Source organism: Podarcis muralis, chromosome 5 (assembly GCF_964188315.1).
Source record: "Podarcis muralis chromosome 5, rPodMur119.hap1.1, whole genome shotgun sequence".
Taxonomy (NCBI): domain Eukaryota; kingdom Metazoa; phylum Chordata; class Lepidosauria; order Squamata; family Lacertidae; genus Podarcis; species Podarcis muralis.
Window position 1 is genome coordinate 38,908,336 of NC_135659.1, and position 25,248 is coordinate 38,933,583.

Here is a 25,248-nt window from a genome sequence, read left to right on the forward strand (position 1 = left end):
GGCCACACCCACAGAAAAATATTCTGCCTATACAGTGGTACCTCGGGTTACATACGCTTCAGGTTACATACGACTCCGCTAACCCAGAAATAGTACCTCTGTTAAGAACTTTGCTTCAGGATGAGAACATAAATTGTGCTCCGGCGGCGTGGCGGCAGCGGGAGGCCCCATTAGCTTAAGTGGTGCTTCAGGTTAAGAACAGTTTCAGGTTAAGAACGGACCTCCAGAACAAATTAAGTACTTATAATATTGAGCTTTTAACCAAGCATTCCTCCTATTAGTTTCTTCAGATAAATGGGCCCAAACAATAATTCAACTTTATAAAACTGATAAAAACAGTGCAAATGACGATGAAATTCGTGTCTTTTATGGAAAAAAAATCTTGAATGTTGTAAAAAAACTAGAACCACCACCAACAAAAATGAAACTAAAAGATGGTTATGGAATCATAGGATTGTAGAGTTTGATTAGATCTATATTAACAGAAATTAAAAGCAGAAACCAAAGCAAATTCAATATTTATTTATTTTAGATAAAAACCTAATGCATAGGGTGCCATGCAATTGATTTTTTGCTTCATTTTCCAATATTGCACAGGAGAAAAACAGTGGGAACCAATCTAAAATCCACACTTGGTATATGCAGCAGTCTTTTTTCCAAGTCGGTTATTAACATTTAAAAACAATAAAATAAATCAGCAGCATGTATAACAGTGACAAGAAACAACCAAGTATGCTGGCATAATGGCAATTTTCTATCAAAATAATCAAGTATAATAATATTGGCATAGCCATTTCAAGACTTCAGAGCACTTCACAAACATTAGCTAGTTGTGATCCCTACAATAACCCAGTATTGTGGATGGGGGGGAACTGAGGCTGAGAGAGACTGGCTTCCCTAAGGTATGGTTACCAGATTTTTTTCCAATGAATCCGGGGACACTTAATTTTTTAGAAGCTGAGTAACAACAGGGAGTCAGTAGTGGGGATGGTGAGGCAAAAGACCCTGGGCCCCCAAGCACACACGCATATTGTATAAAGGTGCAAAGCCCTATTTTTGCACCCTGTGAAATATAAATCCACAGTTTTTAAAAACTGTTGTGCACAAGATACATCATATGGGGACTTTCAGCGAGGAAAAATGCCGGGCACCATGGCAGCGAGCAGCTCCTGAAGCCAGCCAGAGCCAACTGTGCTACCAGGCTGGCTCTGGGCTGCTGAGGCTGCCGCTGCCATGTAATCCGGGGACAGATTTGCAAATCCGGGGACAGTCCCCAGGAACCGGGGATGTCTGGTAACCCTACCCTAAGGCAAGATTCAGACCAGGGACTTCCTGATTTACAGCACAGTCTTTTAGCTATTATGCCACACTAATTTAAAAATATTTATATTTAAATATAAATATGTGTGATTGGGCACAATCTTCCTGAGTGTGGACCACGGTCACCTGGGAACTACTGCTGTCAAGAAATATGGCTTTCTTTTTGTTTTTAAATCAAACAATGAGGAGATGACCTCGGAAGACACTTCTGGGGGGGAAAGGGGTTGTGGAGTCAACAAGTATTCTAGGCTTCCTTTCCGGGCGTCAAAAACATCAACTTTTTCATTTTCAGCAGGAAATCTAATCCAATGGAAGTTCATGAGCAGCTGATCATCCAGTTCATTTGTATTACAGGTGTGCAGGAATTAAATGTGATGTCAAGACTCCTAGTTATAGATTCTGTAATCGGGAATCTGTGGCAAGAGAAAGCAAGTGAAATTTTATCACTATTGTTCTTTAAATGACTCAACTTAATTGCAGATCGGATTCATATTGGAACACACTGTGCTACTCATCCAAACTCCCATCTGCCTTTTTCTGCTATGTTAAAGGAAAAAGAATCTGGCAGAAAAATGAGGAAGTCAGCAGACAAAGGCATCTTGGTCACTTTGCAAAAGACGTGTAGTCGTCAGTAAAATTCAGCATGCTTTTTGTCAGTCATTTAGCCTAAAGCTAATCTTCAGTGCCATTATCACTCAGGTACAGTGGTGCCTCGCAAGACGAAAATAATCCGTTCTGCGAGTCTCTTCGTCTAGCGGTTTTTTCGTCTTGCGAAGCAACCCTATTAGCAGCTTAGCGGATTAGAGGCTATTAAAGGCTTAGCGGCTTAGCGGCTAAAAGGCTATTAGCGGTTTAGAAAAAGGGGGGGGGGAAGCGAAAAAAATCGCAAGACTCGCAAGACGTTTCCGTCTTGCGAAGCAAGGCCATAGGGAAAATCATCTTGCGAAGCAACTCAAAAACGGAAAACCCTTTCATCTAGTGGGTTTTTCGTCTTGCGAGGCATTCGTCTTGTGGGGCACCACTGTAATCCCTTTTTGTCAAGTTCTCATGCTTGGTAGGCATGAGTCCTATGGCACCTACAACAGGTCTAGTAAATATCCCCTCAGAAATCCACAATTGTACTAGAGACGATTTGCTCTTCCTGCTCAGTTCCTTGTTTGCACTGGCTCAGACTCTCTTACACTGAGGGTGCCCCCTTAAACATGACCAAATTTCATTGACTTCCAGGACTGGACACCCACCTTCCTCCTATTCTGAGCAGAGCAGAAGTGCAAAAGAGCTTCCCTCTGGATCTAAGTGCAGTGGTGACTGATGTAGATGCCTCCGTGGCCCCCATCTGCATACCCACACCTCTTTGTGATTGTGCCCCATCTGCTGCTCTTTTCAACGCATCTGCCATTATATCATGGCCCCCGTGGCAGCCATTTTGGGTTATACCCAAATTCAAAATGGGCCTGCTGGCCTCAGAAGGCTGGTAGCCCCTGGAATAGTGTGCCTGTATGTGTATTTGTGTATTTATGTATTTATGGGGACATGGGTGGCGCTGTGGGTTAAACCACAGAGCCTAGGACTTGCCGATCAGAAGGTCGGCGGTTCGAATCCCCGTGACGGGGTGAGCTCCCATTGCTTCGTCTCTGCTCCTGTCAACCTAGCAGTTTGAAAGCACGTCAAAGTGCAAGTAGATAAATAGGTACAGATCCAGCGGAAAGGTAAATGGTGTTTCCGTGCGCTGCTCTGGTTCGCCAGAATCGGCTTAGTCATGCTGGCCACATGACCCAGAAGCTGTATGCCAGCTCCCTCGGCCGATAAAGCAAGATGAGCGCCGCAACCGCAGAGTCGGCCACGACGGGACCTAATGGTCAGGGGTCCCTTTACTTTACCTTTATGTGCATTTATAGGAGTGTATGGGCTACGTGTGAATATAAATTGGAATGTGCGCATGGCATGGAGGGGGGCAGGGACCTGGCCCCAACACCTCACTAATATGTTCAGCTAGTCTGCTCAGTAATCATGGACCTATATAGTATGTATAGTTAGATATAGTACAGGAGCTTACTGCAAAAACATTTCACTTCTCGCTACTAGCTGTGTTCTGTCAAGTTATCTGACAAATGTAACTTGAGGGTTCATCAGAATTACTATTGACTTCTAAAGCAATGGGGGGAGCTAAAAAGCAAAAACATACCCCTACATTTCTCCGTAACTGAAATCACTTACCGCGGCCTTCAAAGCTTGGTCGAGATCTTCTAACAAGTCTTCCGAGTCTTCTAAACCGACAGACATGCGGATTAACGTATCTGAGATCCCAAGGACTTCTCTGTCTGCCTTTGGGACTGAGGCATGAGTCATGATGGCACTAAACAAGAACAGATAGTCTGTCACTAGTGACTAGTCTGTCACTATTTTCCAGGGATGTACCTGATTTAGAGAAGCCATCATGGTTTCTGATTTGCTCCCGGAATGTCCTGCTTTTCCTTAGGATGTACCTCTTTTCACTGCAGAAATGTTGGAGGGTATGGAATTATCTGACCCCCAAGCAATCCTGTATAGGGAAGGGATTTTATTGTGTTTTTATATATGTTGGAAGCTGCCCAGAGTGGCTGGGGCAACCCAGTAATGTTGGAGGGTTGGTCAGTCATTCCAGATGCAACAGTTAAAAGAATTGCACAGAGGCAGCAGAGAGGCAGCTATCAATCCATGGGCAAAATCTCTTTAAGAGACAGATCTCTGATCCTCATCAAGTGAGCACTAAGATCATGCTAGACTACGGCTTCAAATCCATGTCAAGTGCTCTGGGATAGTGACACCTTCCTGAAGGCTGTGGAACTGCTATGCTAGTAGCAAGCAGTTTTCTAGATGGCAGTCAGGAAACTAGGCAGAGGGCCTTCTCGGTAGTGGCGCCTGCCCTGTGGAACGCCCTCCCATCAGAAGTCAAGGAAATAAACAACTATCTGACTTTTAGAAGACATCAGCTTAGGGAAGTTTGTAATGTTTGATGTTTTATTGCTTTTTTATTATTATATTATGTTGGGAGCCGGCCAGAGTGGCTAGGGAAGCCCAGTCAGATGGGCAGGGTATAAATAATAAATTATTATTATTATTAGTTGTTGTTGTTGTTGTTGTTGTTGTTGTTGTTGTTGTTGTTATTATCTTGATGGGGTGTTTTCTTGGCAACATTATTGGGGGTGGAGGTAATGATGGTTAGTCAACTGATACCATACAGTTGCTTTCAGAAGCAATTTCATCTTCCTGCCACTAAGTTCTTGTTTAGAAAAGCTCAGCTTTTCCCAGAGCTCAGCCCTGGACAAGAGAAGTTACATTTGGACAGAATGCAGCAAGAAAGCTTCCAAGGACAACAGTAAACATATTCAATCCTACCGAGACTCTAAAAGTTACAGGTGTGTCTTGTCAGCAGAGAGGTGGAACCTTTGCTGCTCCACAATGTGGCATCTTATTGGTCTAGAACAGTGTTTCCCAACCTTTTTTGGGCAAAGGCACACTTGTTTCATGAAAAAAATCTCGAGGCACACCACCATTACAGCCCCGTGACGTCAGCGCGCAGCGTCACGCCGGGAGGGACGCACGAAAGTGTAAGATTCAATTTTTTCCCCTCCCCCTTGCCTTCCTTCTGTGCCAACCGCCAAAAAGCCAAGAATCGCGGGACCGCCGGCGGAGGGGGGGGAGGGCGAGCGGAGGCAGCGGCAAGCCCCGTTCCTCCCCATCCGCCCCATTCCGTGCAAGGAGCGCGAACAGGTGTGAGAAAGGGGTCAAACCTGCGGGTCGGCGCCGGGGAACCTCCAAGCTTTGGGGGTGGGGGGGAGGAGGCAGCAAAGCGAGGCAGGAAGGAGAGCGCCGCTTGGCGAAGTACTCGGCGGCGAAGGCCAGCAGGTCTGGCGGCCGGTGCCGCAGCACCTCCACCGTGTAGCCCTGCAGCAGCTCAGTCAGACCCGGCGGGATCTCGATGCTCATCTTGTAGCCGAGGCACGCGGGAGACTCAACGGACGGGCCCGGGAGAGAGAGAGAGAGAGACACGACAGAGAGAGAGCGGGAGTCCCTGCTCGCCGTCGCCACCGCTACAACTACTGTGGCGGTTGGTCGTGGTCGTCGCCGCCGCCGCCCACCTCTATCTATCTCTCCCCCTCAGCTTTCTACGCGGGCCTCGAGCCGGAGGTGGGGGGTGGCCGCCGCCGCTTTCTCCGCCTCCACATCCTGCCTCCTCCTCCTCGAGCCCTCCGTCAGCCCTGAGGGAACCGCCGCGCTCGCGCCGCCGCTCTCTGACACGCGAGAAAGAGAAAGGAATGGAGCGGCGGGGTAGTCGGGGGAAGGAGGGGCCGGAATGGAAGTGCGAGGCGAGCTGCGCATGCCCAGCAGGAAGCGGCGGAGAACGCCACAGAGAGAGAGAGAGAAGCAAGGGAGGGCGGGGAGTGGGCGGGAACACGCTTCATGCGTCACAATAACGGACAAGAGGCGCTCGAGGGATAGATTAGGACCTAATTTGACTTTTACAAAAAAAAAAAAAATCTTTCGAATTTTCCCCACGGCACACCAGGCAACATCTGGGAAACACTGGTCTAGAAAGACCCAGAAACAAATGTGGATTTCCCTGATAAATGAGAGGCCCTGCCAAGAGATTCAGAACTAGTTATGTCCAGCTTGCAGTGTTACTTTATTATTATTATTTTTTTAATGTACCTTGTTTTCCATCACATCTAGGTCTCACAGGGACTTCCAAAATTAAAATGTACAATTATATCTACAGTGGCAGCAGAACCTGCAGTGATTCTATCCAATTTGGACAGGCCAATCTTGTTAACCAGAGGGTTCAATATGGCCACAGGATGACATCCAGGGAAAAGACTGTGTTCACTACCCTTGTCATTTTTCCTGGCTATAAATCTTGCTAAGAGGCAGAGAAATGCTAGCACCAAACTCCTGTAATTTGAAAGGTGCAGTAATTTAGAAGTGATAAAGTGACGCTTCCAATCTGTACCATGTCTATCGTTAAGATACACACTTTTACAAAGTCATAGGCTCTTCAGCAGTTTCCTGTACCAAGCATGCCCTCCTCTGTACACAGCTTAAAACAGCAGATTGCCAGTTCATTATTTGAGAAAGCATTGATTAGAGTACCGCTACACGGCATATTATGGAGGAATAAAAACAGTAGAACTGTTCATGCCAAGATGATTTTCTTTAAACATCTAACTGGTTAAGGATCTGGGATAGATATATTATGGGCTGAGTAGTGGCAGATGGCTTGAAATTGGATACTAATAGATACTAATAAGGACTTTAAAATAGCAAAAGAAATTAAAAAATACTTCTCATGTAATTATCTTGTTTATTGTAGTAAAATACTGCAATCCCCCAAGGTAATAAGAATTCTCACTGGTTTTAGTATTTTCAAAGGACAAATTTGCTAGCAGGATATTTTATAGGTAACAACAACAACAACAACAACAAGATGAGGGCAAGATGATATGATGGCAGTAAAAATAAGGTAAATTTAAAATTAGTTATCCACCTTTCGGGAGCGCAAAAAAGAGAAATGAGACCATGCTTGGTGGCTAAAAGATACTGGGAGGAATATAATTTATTCACAAATGAATTTTAGGCCTTTAAAATTAAGTTTAACCTAACCTTAAGTTTAACCTTAACAAAAAGTTTTTGTTTTCAACTACATTGAAGGATCAGCCCTTCAGATAAAGAATTCATAAGCAATATTTATTTACTACATAAAATAAATCTCCCTTCACTGAAAGGTGGGATAAAGTATAGTATTTGGACATTGTGGCCAAATTATTATTGTGTTCATTAGTCTGAATCGTATTAAGTATTAGACAGATTAAAAATAAAATAAGCATATAGTTGATTCCAACAGAGATTTCAGATTAACTTCACTTACGGATGCTCTGCCAGGCTTTCATATCCTCCTAGACTTTCAGCCAGCGTAAAAAGCTAAAACAAGGAAGAATACAGAGCATTATATTCCAGCATTCATTCATTCAACTTTTCACTTGAAACTCGGTCCCTTTACAAATAAGGCCAGAGTCTGCTGCTGTCAGCTCTCTAGTCAGCTGGGGCTGAATGCTCTTTCCGGCAGAGAGGAGCAGAAGCAAACTTGTTCTTGGGAGCGAAGGGGAGCAGCTTTCTAGTGGCCTTCATTCCCTTGGCCAATGGCAGATGCCAGAATGTGCCTTCCTTTCTGCATGACATGGAGATCTTTTGGGCAAAATATGGCTTCTCCCGCAAGCCTGTACTAGGGCATGGGAAAGAGACTGTAGCTGCCAAGCCTGCACTGAATTGTTGCCCTGTGGAAGGATGGCAAGAAGAGAAGGCAGCACTGTATTCAGCAGCCCTGCCCTATTAAATCCTATGGGCCCTTGAGCTCCCAGGATTCCAAAGGGGGTTAGCACAACTCCCTACCCGCTAGTTAACTAATTGCAATTGCATAAGCAGCCTTGGCCAAGCTGGTGACTACAACTCCCATCAGCCCCAGAGACCACGTTTGTCTCTTTGTGCCATGGCAATCTCAGACACAGGCCAGGAAAAGCTTTTCAGGTTTTCCACCTAGGAGCAAATATAAATAAATCAAAAAATCAGGGGAACAACAGGCATTCTCAGGAGCTTCTGTGAAATTTCTGTCCCCTTGAGACTCTCCAAAAACCTGTGTTTGAGCATTTTCTGGGAGTGATATACGATTCTCCTCTTGCTTGCTTGGTTTATAGCAGCCAGGGATATAATTAAAGCAATATGGGGGTAAATGACTGATGAACATATTACCACCTGCCCACAGAAGGTGGATTATGACTTTAGTTGTTTATGGACTGCGTGGCTACCTCCTGGTTTGGGGTGTCCAATCTGCCCTCCTCAGCAAGACCCCAATAATTTTTGTAGAAGCTGCAAATTAGACATAGCACTGCAGGGTAGTAATTTAAACCTATCTACCCAGCCAGGTGCCTTATGGGGATACAAACTGTGCCCCCTCCCTGGTCATCAGATTGATCATTTTATGAGCAGGGAGGGGAAAGTTAGCCAGCCCTAGCTTGTGAGATGTTTATATCTTCAGTTGTTGTTGAAGTACAGTAAAGCTCTTGGCTCATTCCTTGTTGTTAATTTAGGTGCCAACTTTTGGTGAAACCAAAGTATGCCTGTTCGCAGCCAGCGGGTGCAAGCCAAGATGAACGATATGCTGCTGGCAGAAATTCAGGAGAAATGACTGCACAGCAGTCTTTGCAGGAGCATACTTTTCCAGTGATACATGCGGATGAGGCATTGATTTGACAAGCATCTTCTGAAGACTCAGCACTAATGCCAGGCATTTCAAAACACCAGGCCAGTGTTACATAAGCAAGGGCTCCCCTGCTTCCAGAATTCCAGACAGGAGAGTTGGCTGGCCTTGGGTGGCACTACGTGATATCTTAGGCAAGCAGCAGTTGCCTGAATGAACACATCATTTCTAAAATACTCCTTTTCCTTCCCTATCATTAGTGCCACTTTGCATAACAAGGTTGGTTATTTACATTTGGGGACAGCCCGTCCTTTAAAGCTTCCTTTAATAATAATAATTTATAATTTTTTATAAATAATAATTTATACCCCGCCCATCTGGCTGGGCTTCCCCAGCCACTCTGGGCAGCTTCCAAAAAAATATTAAAATACTGTAATGCATCAAACATTAAAAGCTTCCCTAAACAGGGCTGCTTTCAGATGTCTTCTAAAAGTCTGGTAGTTGTTGTTCTTTGACATCTGGTGGGAGGGCGTTCCGCAGGGCGGGCGCCACTACCGAGAAGGCCCTCTGCCTGGTTCCCTGTAACTTGGCTTCTTGCAATGAGGGAACCGCCAGAAGGCCCTTGGTCCTGGACCTCAGTGTCCGGGTAGAACGATGGGGGTGGAGACGCTTTAAGGGAAGAAGCATATTGCGAAGTCTTTTACAGCATCCATATCCTGACAAGGGAGGGGCAGGGAGCGTTCCTCTTTCAAAAGCAATTCAAATCAGGCCTCTTTCTTACCTTTAAGTTTTTGAGAAATGTGGAGGCATTTTCAAGGTTTCCTTTAATGTAAAAGGAGATCATTCCTGGGCAGCCTGTGCACTGGCGTTGCATCAGCTCGTACTGCGGGTGTGACGGCAATCCTGAAATGAGTTATGCATTATTCAAAGCATCCGGATTTAGGTTATCGTTACCTTCAAACACACACAATCTATTAAAATATGAAGTTGCTAGACCAAGGCATAAAATGTACTTTGATCATTGCTATAGTTCAAAGCAAGTTAAGTTTGAAAATGCTGTTTGTCAAAAATAAAAGAATTGTGGTTACAAAAGTTATATAAACAGCATTACACAAGTCTCTCTGCAAGGTTCACTTCCATAAGGTGGAGCAAGGACCTGCTATTACAACCCCTGATCCCATGATGGCTACATATTCCAAGGGACAGCTGCCACCCCTTTCCAGGTGTCCACAGAGGTCGAGGGAGCCACAAGGGACATCAGGGGCTGGGCCAACAGTTCCATGCCTCTCCATCTTCTACATGTGTTTAAGCTTTACGAAAGGATAATGCATGAGAAGACTAGGATTTTGAATGGCTTGCCTGGGATGAGTGTGTGTAAAGAAATAAGCCAACTGAACCATGTAAAGATTGTGAATGTGTGGTGAACATATGTGAGAGAGGAAGAAAGTGAGAGCATGGCAGGGAAATTCAAATAACAAACTGTGCCCTAGGCAGATATGGAACAAGTCATTCACAAGCACTTATTGTTTCCACCCTTTATCAGTCATTTGAGTCTTCAGAGTTACTGGGCTGGAAGAGTCCACTTAGTCATGCAGATTCTTTTGCTTCTCTCCTCGCTCCAATTACAGCCAGCGGCACTTTTTTGCAAGAGCTTATATCCCCTGCCAGGTTCTGCAAAGCCAACTTACCAGGGAAGAGGACTTTCTCAACTCTTGGATCTGACTCAAGGTATTTGGCAATCGTCAGCGCATTGTGGAAATGCTGTTTCATGCGGATTTGCAATGTCTTTAAACCCCGGTTGCAAAGGTAGCAGTCAAAAGCTGATGGAACTGCTCCAAGAGCTGGAAAAGGGAAAAAAGAAACACAGAGATAACCCTCTTTGCTAATGGCTTTCTTGCTGAATAGGCTTTTCAGCCCCATTGGGGAAAAGTATAAGGAGGAACTCAGCAAGACAATAGTGCTGGCTCATCAAAGTATAGACATATGTTCAGAACAGAAGCCCAAACCCCAACAGAGTTTTAATCAAAAAGTTAAAATATAGCATTCAGGTGGCGTTGCAGCTATTAAGGCTTCTGAGTTTTGAAACAGGAACCTCAAATTCAGGAACTGAGACCTTGCCTAGCAAAATGATGTGGTTTTTAATTTAGGTCTTTGAATCCTCTCCAGGCAAAGAAGTAAACAATGATATTATATTTTTTATCACATTGCTTTTCCAAGGCCCTTGAGGTAATGTATGCATCCTTACAGCAACTCTGAGAAAGGTTAAATTGAGAGGTATCCAGTGAGCTTTAAGATTTTGTGAGATTCTGATCTAGATTTCCGGGGCCCAAATTAAACAATCTATCCACTACATTGAGTGATAAATAACTACAGGCCCTCCATTTAACAGGAAGCCTGAACCTTCAGGCTTGGGCAGGCCTGATAGATAATGGACTAGACAGCAGCACCACTTGCATCTCAGGCACCAACTGTTCCAGCTCAAGCTGTAGATTTTAGTCAGAGGCCTCAAGTGAGGAAACACACCAGCTCGGTCTTAATTCATGTATGGCCACTGAAGGCCTTAGTAAGGCCTGAAACATGACTTCAGCACTGCAGTTTCAAATTTCCCATGAGAGCCAACTGGTTTATGGTGTCAGAATGAATCTCTTTGCTCCCAAGGAAAGTGGGGTGGTAGAAAAGGCTGCACAAAACCTTTTTTTGTGGGAGGCTTTTTGACAGTAAGTCAGATAAACATGCGTAAAACAAATGCACTATGTAAAACCACAAAAATGCAGTTCAATAAGTCAGATAAACGTGCGTAAAACAAATGACTACCGCAGAAATGCAGTTCTGAATTTAAGTAAGCAGGTATCAGAAACCTACATTCATCACATCTTTCTGTATACTCACAATATTGTAAAAATCTGAGCCTCTCATGGAGATTATCGTCATTGACAGAAACCAGTCCCATTACAACATCACTGTGACCTGAAGAAACAAGGAGGCAGATGAAAAATGGCAAATTAGCCCTCTTTAAGTAGAGAAGTCAGACATAAAATTGTAGCTGTTTCCTCTGCTTTCATTGTACGTGCTTCCTGTGTAATTAATTATACCCAATTTATAGCCTTCTTGTCAACATAGATCTATGCCCACAAGGCATTTAACCACATGGTTAGAAACTACAGCACCTTTTACATGATAAAAAACCATAAAGCAAACACAAAAAAGAAACTAAAAAACAACAGCCCATTCAAATGAAAATGGGCTAAGCTTTAAAAATGCTTACATTAGCAGTTCGTTCTTAAAAGTGAGGAAATGCCTTTTTCTGAAACCTAAATGGCAGTGGTGAGGGTTCGAGGCAGCCTTTTCTTGAGAGGGCATTTCTGTTGCAAAACATGACACCCCATTTCTTCTTAGTAGTACCATCTTCCTTGAGTGGATTATTTTGAAGCCAAAAACTGATTATCCCTGTGCTGCCTTTGCAACCTTGATGGTGAGTACTTTGGTAAGAGGCTTGCACCAGCTAGGACCCTAATGCAAACCCCCTCAGCACCTCAAAATGATTCCTTTCAGACCTTTACAGTGCACTTTTTAGTTGGACACAATTGAGTTTTTCAAACATTTGAGGAAGATTTTCTACCCCAGGGCAAGAATGAAAATGCAGAAAGACTTCAAACGAAAGAGCTCCTCATTCAGCAAGTATATATTCAATACAATATTGCCTTGTGGAGTTGTTAAACTAACATCAAACAAAGTCCTCAGAAGGGAAACCAGTCTAGACAATAACCATTGTGTACATCTACTGTGTTTAGAAGATGGGCAGATGCATTATGGGCACTACTATAAATCAACCTTCCCACCCCCCTCAGAGTGGCATGAAGAAAATAAAAACTTGAAAGTAGAAAGAAACAACAGAATGCCTTTTAGGTCTGGTAGCCTTGACTGTTTGTAATGTCGGATTGGTAAATATCAATATAACATGGAAGTTTTCTGCAACAACACTCAGGCACTTACCATTCATGTACTTGGTTGCCGAGTACATACAGATGTCTGCTCCTAAAGATAAAGGACGCTGAAACAACAAAATAAACACATGGATTCAGAATTTAAAAGTACTGCTTTATTATCTGTAAACAGAAGCTGTAGGAATTTTACACTGCATATCCCTGTTCACTGGGAACTACATAACTGGATATGGGTTTCTTAAGCAAGATGACTAACGCTAAAGTATCTTCTTGCGAGTATTCTTTCTCTCTTTGCCCTAAATTCTCATAGGGAATGAATGTGGAACAACTGGTTTTAGCCAACCATTAGGGTCTGACCTAAATAAATAATAATAATAATAATAAATTGCATTCTTCCCCAAGAAATACTGTAACTGTCATAGCATCTCTTCTTTTCTATCCTCTGCTTCTGGCACACTGGAAATTGGACAATTGGACAATGTTTTGCTCTATTATGTCAGCTAATCTATTTGGAATGTTTGGTCATGGAGGATTAGTAAAGGAGAATGGGGCTAGATTATAGACCCACGTCATCATCAGGCTTCTAATTCCATAGAATAAAGGCCTTCAATTTTACCACCCTTGTATTTCCCCCAAGCACTGTCTCAGTGTAGCTTTATTATTATTAACCATGACAGCTCTTCCTGTTTTCAAATAGGTTACTAAATTACAGACTCTGCGCCTTCATAGTTAAACCCTGTATTTTCTTTCTTCCCGGTGCAATTCCTGGGCATGCTTACTCAGAAGTAAGTGCCATTGCCTCTAATGCAGCTCAAGGGGCCCTTCCAACCCTGAGGCCCTCAACCAACCTGGAAGCAGGCCTGAAAATACAAATAGGTTTTCAACAGCTATCAGGAATTTGGGGTGTCCTGTGTATGATCAGGTTCACTAACTTAGGTAAGGGAAGGAAGACAGAAGGTTGGTACCTTTATAGAAATATGGTGCATGTTTGGCATGTATTGGAATTAAAAGTACACAATCACGTGCAACCATATACAACTGTTTAAAAAAACCAGTATGAACATTACTGTTAAGTTAATGAATCAAAGAGATGTTTGCTTCATTTTTTTCTTAAATCGATAACGTTTTCTCCCTCTTACTCTATCATACCAGTTTCTCCTTTCTTGTGGATAATTTTTTGTTATTAGTGGCTTTACATTGGTGGTGCTAAACTATATGGTTAGATAGCTAGGTCAATACCTAGGTTATTGTTGTTTTATTTATCTTTTGATCGTGGTTGCTGGACCTCATGCACAAGGTATAAATTAAATTTTAAAAGGAACATGTTAGTCCAATACTTGTTGAACTAGGAACGCTTTGCAACTTCTCAAAACCGGTAACAGAAACACTGCATGAACTTGGCGTAATGTACTAGCAATGACCTTTCTGTTGCTTTTGAAGCTAGTGAGCTGAAACATTTTCTCTTTGTGCTGTGAAGTCCTTGCAGTGCGTGCGGCAGCAGTCTCCAGCATTTCACTATGCAGTTGGCCCAGTATGTTGAATATTCCACACCACAGGTCTAGTTGTTGACACAGCAACTCTGGGGGCCATTGAATTGCTAAAGCCATTACTTATTAATACCTGCCATATAACACTACAGAGATACCAGTGCAATGCACTATAGCAACAGAAGAAATGTTAGCTAGGCTGGTAACTGGACACCTTCACTTCCTCAATAGATTCTTATATACAGCAAGAGGGGGAGGGAGATCTGATACAGATGGGAGACAAGAACTCCAGCACATGGCTAATTTGAAGATAACTTCAAGGGTAGCTAGTGTGGTGTTGTGGTTAGAGTTCTTGACTAGGACCTGGAAAACCAGGTTTAAAATCCCCACTTAGCTACTAAGTGCACTCAGGACTAACCACAGTCTCTTACTAAGCTAATTCACGGGATTGTTGTGAAACTAACAAGGAGAGGCAGAGAACCATGTAAGCCTAACTGGAGCTCCTTGAAGGTTAGCTATTTATCTGTATTAACAGATAAAATATAAAATTGGTTTATCGCTTTGAAAGGAGTATTCATCTACTAAGAACAGGAAAAATATGTTATTCCGTTAAAGAAACGAAAGATCAGTGGATCATCAATAAAAAGCCAATACTCCACATAAAATTACGGAATTTCCACCCCACCTTCCACACATCTTCTTACCAGATCAGTGACAAGGGAATGGAAGGGCTGCAATCCAAAATACATTTGCTTGGGTGTAAATCTCACTGAACACAGTGGGGCTTACGTCTGAGTAAACATGCACAGAACTATGCCGCAGCTTGCTCTAGAAAACAAGAAACATATCCCTCTATCTACCAGATTAACTTTGTGTCCCCTGTTGAGCAGGTTTACGTGCCAGAAAATGTGGTCTCATGCTGTTTCATGTTATGTGGAAGAGCCATCAAGTGCCTACACACCCTGGAAAAGTCAACCACATATCCAAAATTCAGCACTAGAGCCAGTCACTTTAACACAGAAGAGTTCATCACTGCTAGTTCCCTCCTGTGACACCGTTTTTGAGAAGGAAAAAATTACTATATGCATGAAGCACTTCTGGGATAGCACTGGGTAATCAACTTACCTGGAAATATGCAGACATGAAAGTATTGTCTACCGCAAGAATAACGCCTTTATGCTTATGGACAATGTCAGCGCAACCTTGAATATCAACAACTTTCAGCGTTGGATTTGAAGGAGTTTCAATCCAGACAAGCTGTTTATTTTGAGAAGACAGACAGTAAAAGTTATGAAATGATACACATGTGTATATGATTTTGTTGATATCACCAATAACTTGCCTTTCTCTTCTATGTTTCAAGGAAAGGCTATCACATACGTTAGAATCTGAGCTTGTCTTTCGCTTACACACTCATGCGTGTGTGCACACCCACCCACTCCGCCACTGAACAGATTTTTCTGTTGTTGTGGCACATTCACTATTCCATATTGATTAATCACACTTGGCTCCATGGAAATAACTGCCAGACTTTAAATCCTGGGCATCAAACCTGCTTTTCAATTTCACTTGCAGCCATTTGGATGTGAGCTGTGCTAGCCTCAAGTGTCTGGAACCAACCCAGAAAACTCCCTGGGTTGTATCCAGTGACCATCTTGTTGTTGCCAAAATTGAGGATCCAATCATGCATGTTCTGTTCATCAGATGAATTCCAATGGCAATCACCCAAGCTGTCATGAGGGGATACAAAGATCCAAATGATCCTGCCCCAATTCCTATCATACCCAATAATGTTTTCAAAAAATAATCTTCATATTACTTACACCATTCCTGCTTACATTGGCAAATGCCCACCAGGCACTTGCCAGAGATCAGGAGTGACAGCTACATGATATACAGTTGTGTTTGCCTCTTAAAGCAAAGAAGAGTTTGCTCCAACACTGTCAGTATATAAGTGATCTGTAGTATTATCACTTTAATATTTTCCTCTCCTGCACATCTGCAGCCACTGCCAAGCCTCCCAGGCCCTTGTAAACCGAGGAAGCTTGATATAATAAAGTCATCCCAGGCATGTTGCAAACACTGTTTTATGAGCATTCCTCTGTTACCTTGGTCTCTGGTGTAATTGCAGCCTTGAGGTTTTCCAGTTTGGTGCAGTCAACAAAAATAGTTTTCAGGCCCATCTCTGATGCTATGCTCCGGAAATACCTATTGGTGCCTAGGATTTGAAAAGACCCACATTTAATTAATTAAAGGTGAAAGCAATGGAAACCAGAACAAAGAGAAGGACCAACACAAGGTAGGACATTTAACGACAGCTGTGTCCAGAGTAGCATCGACAGCAAGCCCCACTGGTTTCCAAGGGTCTCACTTCCAAAGTAAGCAGATTTACAGCCCAATCCTAAATATTTTTGTTATTAATATGTCTGCAGCCTGCCTTTTGGTCTAAAAAATAGATGTGTAAATAGCGTTTTCTGTTCTAAGGTGGCCTCTTCATCAAATAAATCAAGGAATAAATCTCGCCAGGATTAATTCCTTGGTGAAATGCTTAGGGTTGCAACGCGCATCTCTTCTTTTCTGAAAGTTCAGCAAACATTACAAACGTGGATGGAATCCTTTTATCAAGCCACACTGGTCGAAACAAAGTATGTCGGCTTCTCTACTTTGCCTGTCTTCTAGATTTCATTAAGTATTCCTAGAAAGAATATTTGTTTCCCAAGCTAACAAATTTGCTTAACAGATAATTTAGAAGTGGTAGAGGTTACATAAATCCCCCTACCTGTTATCACGCTAGACTTCAGTCCTACCCTATTTGACTTATAATTGCTCCTAGGAATAAAACTGGCACAATCACAGATATCAAATGACAGAAGGAAACATTTGGCTGGTGGTGTTGATCTAGCCATGCCCTCTTCCGCTTTTGTGGAAAACATGTTTCTCTGCTCGTACTGCTATGTGAGAGGCCCAGTCACAAGGAGAATCATTCCTAGATTACCCCTCGCTTTTAGTTATGGTAAATGGATACCTGTTTTGCTTACCCCTAAAGCTATCTTTGGCTGTCCTCCCAGAAAGTTGATGCACCAGTAGCTGCACAGTCAACAGCACAGAGATTCTGGGTAAGGAATTTCCACCTTTCACCCAGTGAAATCATACAGTAAACGTCTGCAACTCCTATTTATTGCCTACGAGGTATTTGTTTTTTAAAGAGTATGTGTCTTGTAAGTACCATCTTCATACTTAGAAATAAATAGGGCTATTTTATCCAGCCCACAGCTTTATGGGCTTTTCAAGGGAGGTGGTTCAAAGTTGATTTAAGTAGCTTTGAAAGGGAGGGGAGGTTTAAGTAGCTTTGAAAGGGAGGGGAGGTTTAAAAGTCCACCCGACAGCTCCCGGAGTCTTTTACTGATAAAAGTTGGCAGATATTTTCATAGGTTGAGCCTTTTTTTCAGGGTAATATGATCATTAGAGCTCCTACTCACACAGCAGAGACTCAGTTGAGACTTGACCCAGCGCCATCTTCCTCGCACCCCCCCCCCCAGTTAATCCAAGAGTATGTGTTAAAGTTCAGCAGAGGAAAACCTTGTGACAACCACTGAGCCTAGGGCTTGCTGATCAGAAGGTCGGTGGTTCAAATCCCCGTGACGGGGTGAGCTCCTGTTACTCTGTCCCAGATCCTGCCCACCTAGCAGTTTGAAAGCATGTCAAAGCACAAGTAGATAAATAGGCACCGCTCCGGCGGGAAGGTAAACGGCGTTTCCATGCGCTGCTCTGGTTCGCCAGAAGCAGCTTTAGTCATGCTGGCCACATGACCCGGAAGCTGTCTGCGGACAAACGCCGGCTCCTCAGCCTATAGAACAAGATGAGCGCCACAACCCCAGAGTCGTCCGCAACTGGACCTAATGGTCAGGGGTCCCTTTACATTTACCTTAGCATTATTCACATTATCCTAACACACATCAGTGACACCACTTTATTTCAAAGGGAAAACACTGTCTTAGGTGAAAATCAGTCATTATCAGTGGTTTATAACTTATAATGCAAATAATGGTAGGCAACTCGCTAGAGCTGATCCAATTCCTGGACACACCTACATGGGACAACATCTAGAAAGTGTAATGTAGCCCACTGCGTCCCAGGATAACTGGGGTTGAGAACTCTGCGTCAGGTGGAAGTCAAGGAACCTGGTATTGGGAGCTGAAGGAAGAGAGACAGATTCAGGGTTGTATGCTACAATAGCATCTAAAGTCGGCCAAACCCATCTTGGTGGCTTCTAGATATTTTGGACTCCAGTTCCCATCAGCCCCAGCCAGCACTGGCAATGGTCAGGGATGATGGGAACTGCAGTCCAAAAAAACATATGAAGGGTACTAGTTTGGGAAAGGATGGTGCAAGCCATACTTTGCGAAATGGACAATGTAGAAAATAAAATCCAATAGGGCATAGGTTTGAATTTTTAAAAAGTGTTTTTAAAAAAGCAAAAAGCTTCTTAGCAAGTTCAGATCAACTAATGATGAACCAACGTATTGCATGAAAGAACACCAATCTAAAGATTTTGGAAAACTAAAGAAAGAGCACAAAAATCTATTAATTTCAAGGGCAGGATAGGTGCATCAAATCCGTGTGTAACAGAGGACTAGTTAGTGCTATTATTATGCCCAGGAATAAAACTATTATTATGCTCAGGAAACAGTAGCAAGGCTTATGATGGGTCCATAATGGAAGTTTTATTTGGCATGTGACTGAGGGCTAAATCACAAATGTGTGAACACCAGTTAGTGCCTCACTGCCGGATGTGTCAACTGGCTCTGTCTAAGAAGTATTAATTAAGATAATAAGTCACACCTGTGGTGTCTGACCTGTTATAACTGCTGACTTTCAAGCCATCCTCAGTGCTGAAGTGAAAGACCTAAGTGTGCAGGCTCAGGTTAATGATCTTTGAAACGCTTCTGGATTACAACCCTGAGATTACATCTAGGACAGTTAAGACCTGCCATATGCAAGTATAGCACTCACCCCCATAGACATCGTCTGTGCAAACAACAGTATCTCCTGCCTTCAGCAAGTGTGCAATGTTCACCGTAGCTGCTAACCCAGACGCATAGGATAAACCTAACGGGAAAAGGAAATAAACAAAGAACATCTGACAAGTGAACAAATGAATTCTTCAATATATTTCAGCTTTGTGGCAGGTGTGTGTCTCTGAACACTTAACTCGCTTTCAAAGGAGAGCTTACTGTGAATACCTTAGTGTGTGTGTGTGTGTGTGTGTGTGTGTGCATAGGATTAGATATGGGGCTTTGACACAATAGGTAACAACAATTTTATCTAGAACCATTAAAGTTACCCATAATTCCAAGAATCTAGAAAAAAAACACTACATTATGGAGATGATTGTGGACATTTACGTTATGTGCCGTTTCAAACTCTAAGCATTCCACACCTGAAAATGTGGATTAGGAAATGCCTTAATAACGTGGCCAAAAGTAATTTATCCAGGTTTGAAATAGATAAAATACAAAGATATAGCTGCATTGTTGCATAGCATGATACCAGTATCAGAGCTAACAAAAAACCAATAGCTTCCCTTTTTGACTCTTTTCCAAGACACTACTGTTGCACCTTATGTGTACTGTTAGTCAAAGACAATCATCATTTTTTTGTAATGAAAATATTGACAGCTTACAATACTTGGCACCATCCAGTGCTGCCACAGCCTTTTCCATGCAATCGCGGGTTGGATTTCCACAGCGGCTATATTCAAAGCCCTATGAAAGAGAACAAAAATAAAATGAAATAAGGTAAATATACATCAATAGTTGATCACATTATTAGAGATCAAATTATTTATAATGTGCACCTGCAGTTTGGCCAAACAAATACTGAATCTCCTACTGAGGATGAAATTAGGAATTCTGTTTCCACTTTTAAAAAAAAATCAAAAGAGAAAGGAAGCGGCCTCTTAGATTTCTTTGTTGTGAAATCCTGAAAATGTTTCTATATATTTCCTTCCATTTGCCTTTATTACCATCTTCCTTGGGGAAAAAAAACATGTTATATGAAAGTCAAATCATGAAAACAGATTAAATCTTGCAATCTAATGTTTCAACACAGTCAAGTCGCAAGTCCCAGGGCTCCTGCACCTTTAAACAGTTCTAAACAACAACTAAAGGTACAGAAGTCCCCAGTCCTTCTTTGTATCTGGGCTTCCTATGGCAGCCACTTGAGTTTTCTCCCAAAAGAAATTTCCATACAGTTGGCAGACAACTGGGATGAAAGCAAAATCAAACAATCATTTGGGTCAAAGACAGGTTGTGGAAGCAGCACGTGACAGTCTGACAATTTATAAGACCTGCATTTCCCATGGCAAGGCTCATTTGAAATGTTTGCTCTTCGGAACATTAGCAGAGGATTTATTTGAAAAAGCACACATTCCTAGTACAATTCTCTTGCAGGTATAAAATGGGGGGGGGGGGACGGACTAGAGAAAGGAGAAGGATGAGGATACAGGAGGAAGAGGATGCAGAAAACACAAGGCCCAAGGCTGAATCTCCTGTCTTTTGTAAGGCACCTTGCAGGCCCTGCAATTAATGCTATAATAACTGTAGCCTTGGACTTTGCATTGCACAAAAGTCCAAGGTTTGATTTCCAGCATAGGCTGGGAACGGTCTCCGTCTGAAATCCCAGAGAGCTTGCCAGTCAGGGTAGGCAAAACTGAGCTAGACAGACTGACCCAGTAGAAGGCAGCTTTCCGTGTTCCTAGAGAGGACCGGAGGTCTTGGAATGGGGAACTGAAACAAGACCTAGACTGCAAGTCAGAGTTATGTGACTGGTAGGGGGATAATCCAGATATATGGAGCTCAGGGGAAGCTTTCTAAATGCGGCATAAGTGAAACTGCCAGGGAAGCAGTTTGTATTCCAGGTTATCACACAAGCCAAGCGGATCCATTCTCTTCAGAGCAAGGATGAGGAACTCCAGATGTTGTTGGGATTCCAGCTTCCATCACCTCCAGCTGATAATGGGATATGTAGACTAACATCTGGAGGACTTTAACATAGGAGCAGGAGCGGAACCAATGACCTTAATGTTCAATTGCCTCCTTTTCTGTCCACTAATTATAAAACTAAAATAACTTATGAATTTCATACGAATTTGTTTCCTTGGCAGGGTCACGAAATGCAGGTAGGTGAGAACTGCAAGAGCAGCCAAAAACCACAGGCAACTGAATCATCTTCAGAGTTTTTTACCACAGCCAGCTTCCTTCACTGGCCACAGGAATGGCTGCAGCAGCAGCACTTCAATGGAATTCTCTGGCTCCATGGCCAATCTTCACACATGCACATTGTGTTGCTTTGTTGCATTATAGCCATATATATACAGTGGTACCTCCGTTTACTAACTTAATTCATTCCGGAAGCCCGTTCTTACACCGGAAATGTTCTTAAACTGAGGCACACTTTCCCCAATGAGGCTTCCTGCTGCCGGTGCCCTTCCACTGGTCGGCTTCCGTTCGTCTTCCGGGACAAATTTCACTACCCAGAACACCTACTTCCAGTTTTGCAGAGTGCATTGCCTGAATTGTTCATTAACAGGACTGTTCTTGGACTGAGGTGCAACTGTATTATAGTTACAGTGCCTTCTTGCTTTAGCATTGATTACTTGAAAGGCTGAATATATTTGCTGGAAAAATGACAAATTAGGAATCCAAGCTGGCCAGCCTTGGAGTGGGGGAGAAAACAATGCTTTCTAGTGAAACAAATTATTCTGAACAGAACGTCATGTACATATTTTCCGCCTGTGGTTTTGTACTTTAACTCTTCCTGCCTGGCTAAACTCTTGTACGTCAACTAGTAAAGTATTAAGTATCTTACTGAATATACAGAAGAATACCTGTTTTTGCTACAATGGACTAAGAGTTCTGTAGCATATTAAAGACTATGCTAAAATGAACCACTTAGTCTTTTAAGATGTCATGAGACTCTTTGTTGGTTTTATGAAACGTGGCGTTTCATTGCTTTTAAAACACACAGGTTTTTTTCAACCCAAGATACATAATGAGTAATGCAATACTCTGGAAAGCTGCCGGCTTGCTTATGCAATTTCCATATCGTCTTGTGTCATGCAGAGGACAGGGTAGCAAGGCAAGTTTGTTCGGCTCCGCCCACAAGAATCTGCAGAGTTAAAAATGAGTCAGCTTTTTTTTGCAACCCAACTAGGATGATAATCCAGAAATTCAACATGGATTGAATGTGTTGGGCAAAACTAAATCAGGGATCTGCTTTTAAAACGTTTTCAAATAGCATGCCAAATTTGCCATACCTAGAAGAACAAAATGGGCTTGAAAGAAAGCAAATAAAACCCTAAAGGGCAAAAAAAGAAAGAGGAAATCAGTATGTACTTTATACACAGAACTGTCATTTGGTGACTGAAATAGGAAATGTGTTGCATCTGTACTATCTGGAGTTCCATTGCTTGTTTGCGTACACACACGCACCCTCTCTTTGTAGCCCCCTTCCACATGAGCATCTTGCTCTTCCATAATCATATAAAGCCAAAATATATCTGAGGTTCCACATGACACTTAATAATATACTATCCATATGAATTCTAGCATGTCTGTCTATGTGACAAAGGCAAAAATGGACAGTGCATTATTTTGCAAGCAATTCCAAGTTGTTTTTAAAAAGGTTAAACATTTGCTCACTTGTACTTGGAGTCAAATTAAGAAAAAAGGTGTGGAAAAGTAATGGAGGAAGGAACCATCCAACAGGGCAAGATTAAGATTCTGTCCATCAACCTTGGTGGGGAAATGGAAAAGAAGGGGCTGAATCCAGTCCTATTCAGTTCACTGCTGCCTCTTCGGAATAGCTAAATTACAGAATTTCAACCTTTATGAGACAGGTGTGGGACAGATAATTCAGACAAGTGGAACAGCACAGGTCACTTCTCCTGCAAGCTGTGTCAACAATGCTATCTGTACCAGTCCACATTTGGACATGCATTGCTACAGAATGGGTTGGTTTTTTTTAAAGATAGACTAGGGAAAACACTAGAATGCAAAGATGCTATCTAGATTCTCTATAATAACGAAGTGAACAAACACTATCAATTCCATAGGTGTACAAGCCACCTTAGGTTGGCTTTCTGGGAAAGCAAGACATAGGCCTGCTTCTGAAGACTTTGGCTTGGATCCTGAGCTGGCCTTTGGTTAATGAAAGAGCTCCTTCCAAGCATAGAAATGACTTTCACTGATGGAAGGGGATCAAAGCAATTTTTGCCAATTCCCCTTTCCCCCTGCATTCACCCAGCATCAGGTTCCACGCTAAGTTTTAGTGTGGTCAGGCTAAATGATACATTGAAGGTTGTATCCAAAGTTAGTCCTTCTCAGAGTAGGTTAGGTCTGTTAATTTCACACTGAAATGCACGTGTCTCTTGCGTTTCAAACTAGCAGCAGTGTGTGCCTGGTTAGGACTGGAGTTAACCTCACCCCCGATATTACCGTCCCAATTAAAATCTCTCCCTCTAGAACCGCTTTTTGCCCCGGAAGGGAAGCTGCCACTGGTGCCAACCATCCAACAAAGCACAACGGCTTTGAAGGAAGGTGGAGGAGAGCAATTTTCACCGGGGCTGTGGTACAAAGTCCTCCCCACAAGCCAAAGTCCTTATCATGATCACACACCTGCAGCTGCTCTGCGGAAAAACAAGAGACAGGATTGTCTTGTTTGGCCCTCAAAATGCAAAGCGGTAAGGCAAAATGATCAAAAAGGAGGCGATGTCATCCTCTTGCCTCATAAATAAGCAACAGGTGCTTCTGCTGGACTTTCACAATTCAGTGAGGATTATCATAATGAAATGTACAATTTAGCCAATACGGGTTAGCCTTTTTGATGTAGGAATCAGTAACAGACATACACTGAAAATCTTCATAAACTGCAAGCTAGGATTTTGAGATAAATCTATATCTAGAGATATATAGATATATAAAGTGTGTGTGTGTGGTTTTGATAATTAGAACACAGAGAGGGGCTGCAATCATGTACACAGTTACTAGAGAGTAAGTGCCACCGAACTCACAGGATTTACCTCTGTGCAGACCTGTTTCTACCACTTGCCATAAAACCTTAGGATCGCAGCCTCTGCCTACAATCCTAACCTCACTTACCCTGTTGTAGTCTGTGGAGTTAACTCCTGAGGAAACATAGCTTGGGCTACAGCCTTGGTTAGGCGCATAGAGCGAGAAGGAAAGGAGTTATGGGTAAGCTGAAGAGCCGTCTGAGCAGAACAGACAGGTGTGTGGCTTGGGGCAGACAGAAAGAGTCGATTGACTAGATGGGGAGGGGGGCGCTGTTTTCTGAGAGCTGGCAGAAAGAAGATGCGAGTTGTGAGGTTGCATCCAGAAGCATATAAGGCAGGGGAGCCCCTAACTAAAGCAAACAGCTCAGTCGGTAGACGCATGGGACTCTTGGCCTCAAGGTCCCGGGTTCGAGCCCCACGTGGCGCAAAAAGATTCCTGCATCGCAGGGGGTTGGACTAGATGACCCTAGAGGTCCCTTCCAATTCTACCATTGTGTGAAGACAGAGAAGGACCCCCTCCCTCCAAGTCCCGCCCTTTCCCCCACATGCCCGGCTCTGAAGCCTTGCTTGCCCCATCCGCCTCACTCACGCTGTGCTGCCCCGGCGCCTGCTGCTTGAAGGTGGTGGCGAGGGAGATGGGGGGCACCACGGCCAGGGACTTCCATTGTTCGGGCTCTTGCCCCGCGTGGATGGCCTGCGTGGCGAAGTGCCTGAAGGGCGGCAGGAAACCGGCGTGCCTCTGCTTGGCGTTCTCCATTTCGGCGGCAAGCGATCCTTCCTTCCTGGGTGTCGGAGGAGCGGCGGCGCTGGGCTCTTGGCTCCGCGGGGTGAACTGGGGTCGCTGCTGCGGATGCCGCTGGCTCGAGCACGTCCGAGGAGGAGCGCTGGTGCAATCTCGGGTCAGACTTGCCTTTTCTCTCCTGCGCGGCTCGCCGGCTTCCCTGTGGCTGGCAGGGGCAGCTGCCTTAAGGCGGGCGAAGCTCCACCCCGGCGAGCCGCCCGGCCAGTGAGTCGCCTCGCCTGGCGGTGGGTGGAGATGGGGCAGCCCTATCCCGCCACGCGCTGGCCCGGCCGGGGCCCCTCATTGGCGCGCGGCGGAGGCGCGTCGCGCCGCGGCCGGGGTGGACTCGGGGTCGGGGAGCAGAGAGGGCGGCGTGGGGCCGTCGGCTGGGGCCCAAGGCGAAGGTGCACTGC

General features: G+C 43.7%; 1 protein-coding gene across 2 annotated transcripts; it reads right to left on the reverse strand.

Moving 5' to 3' along the window:
- Positions 1-507: 507 nt before the first annotated feature.
- On the reverse strand, positions 508-25,022 carry CTH (cystathionine gamma-lyase). 2 transcript variants are annotated; one of them, XM_028733095.2, is made up of 12 exons: positions 24,644-25,017; positions 19,666-19,747; positions 18,996-19,091; positions 16,091-16,200; positions 15,108-15,239; positions 12,545-12,602; positions 11,441-11,518; positions 10,240-10,392; positions 9,333-9,454; positions 7,226-7,278; positions 3,538-3,676; positions 508-1,733 (listed from the first exon to the last, which is right to left on the reverse strand). In XM_028733095.2, exons 1-12 carry the CDS (start codon positions 24,809-24,811, stop codon positions 1,707-1,709), a joined length of 1,218 nt encoding a protein of 405 aa, XP_028588928.1. In that variant the 5' UTR covers positions 24,812-25,017; the 3' UTR covers positions 508-1,706. The 2 variants fall into 2 exon arrangements, with proteins under 2 accessions (XP_028588928.1, XP_077784719.1); XM_077928593.1 differs by lacking the exons at positions 508-1,733; positions 3,538-3,676 and adding an exon at positions 3,706-3,862 and having other exon boundaries at positions 24,644-25,022.
- Positions 25,023-25,248: the final 226 nt, after the last annotated feature.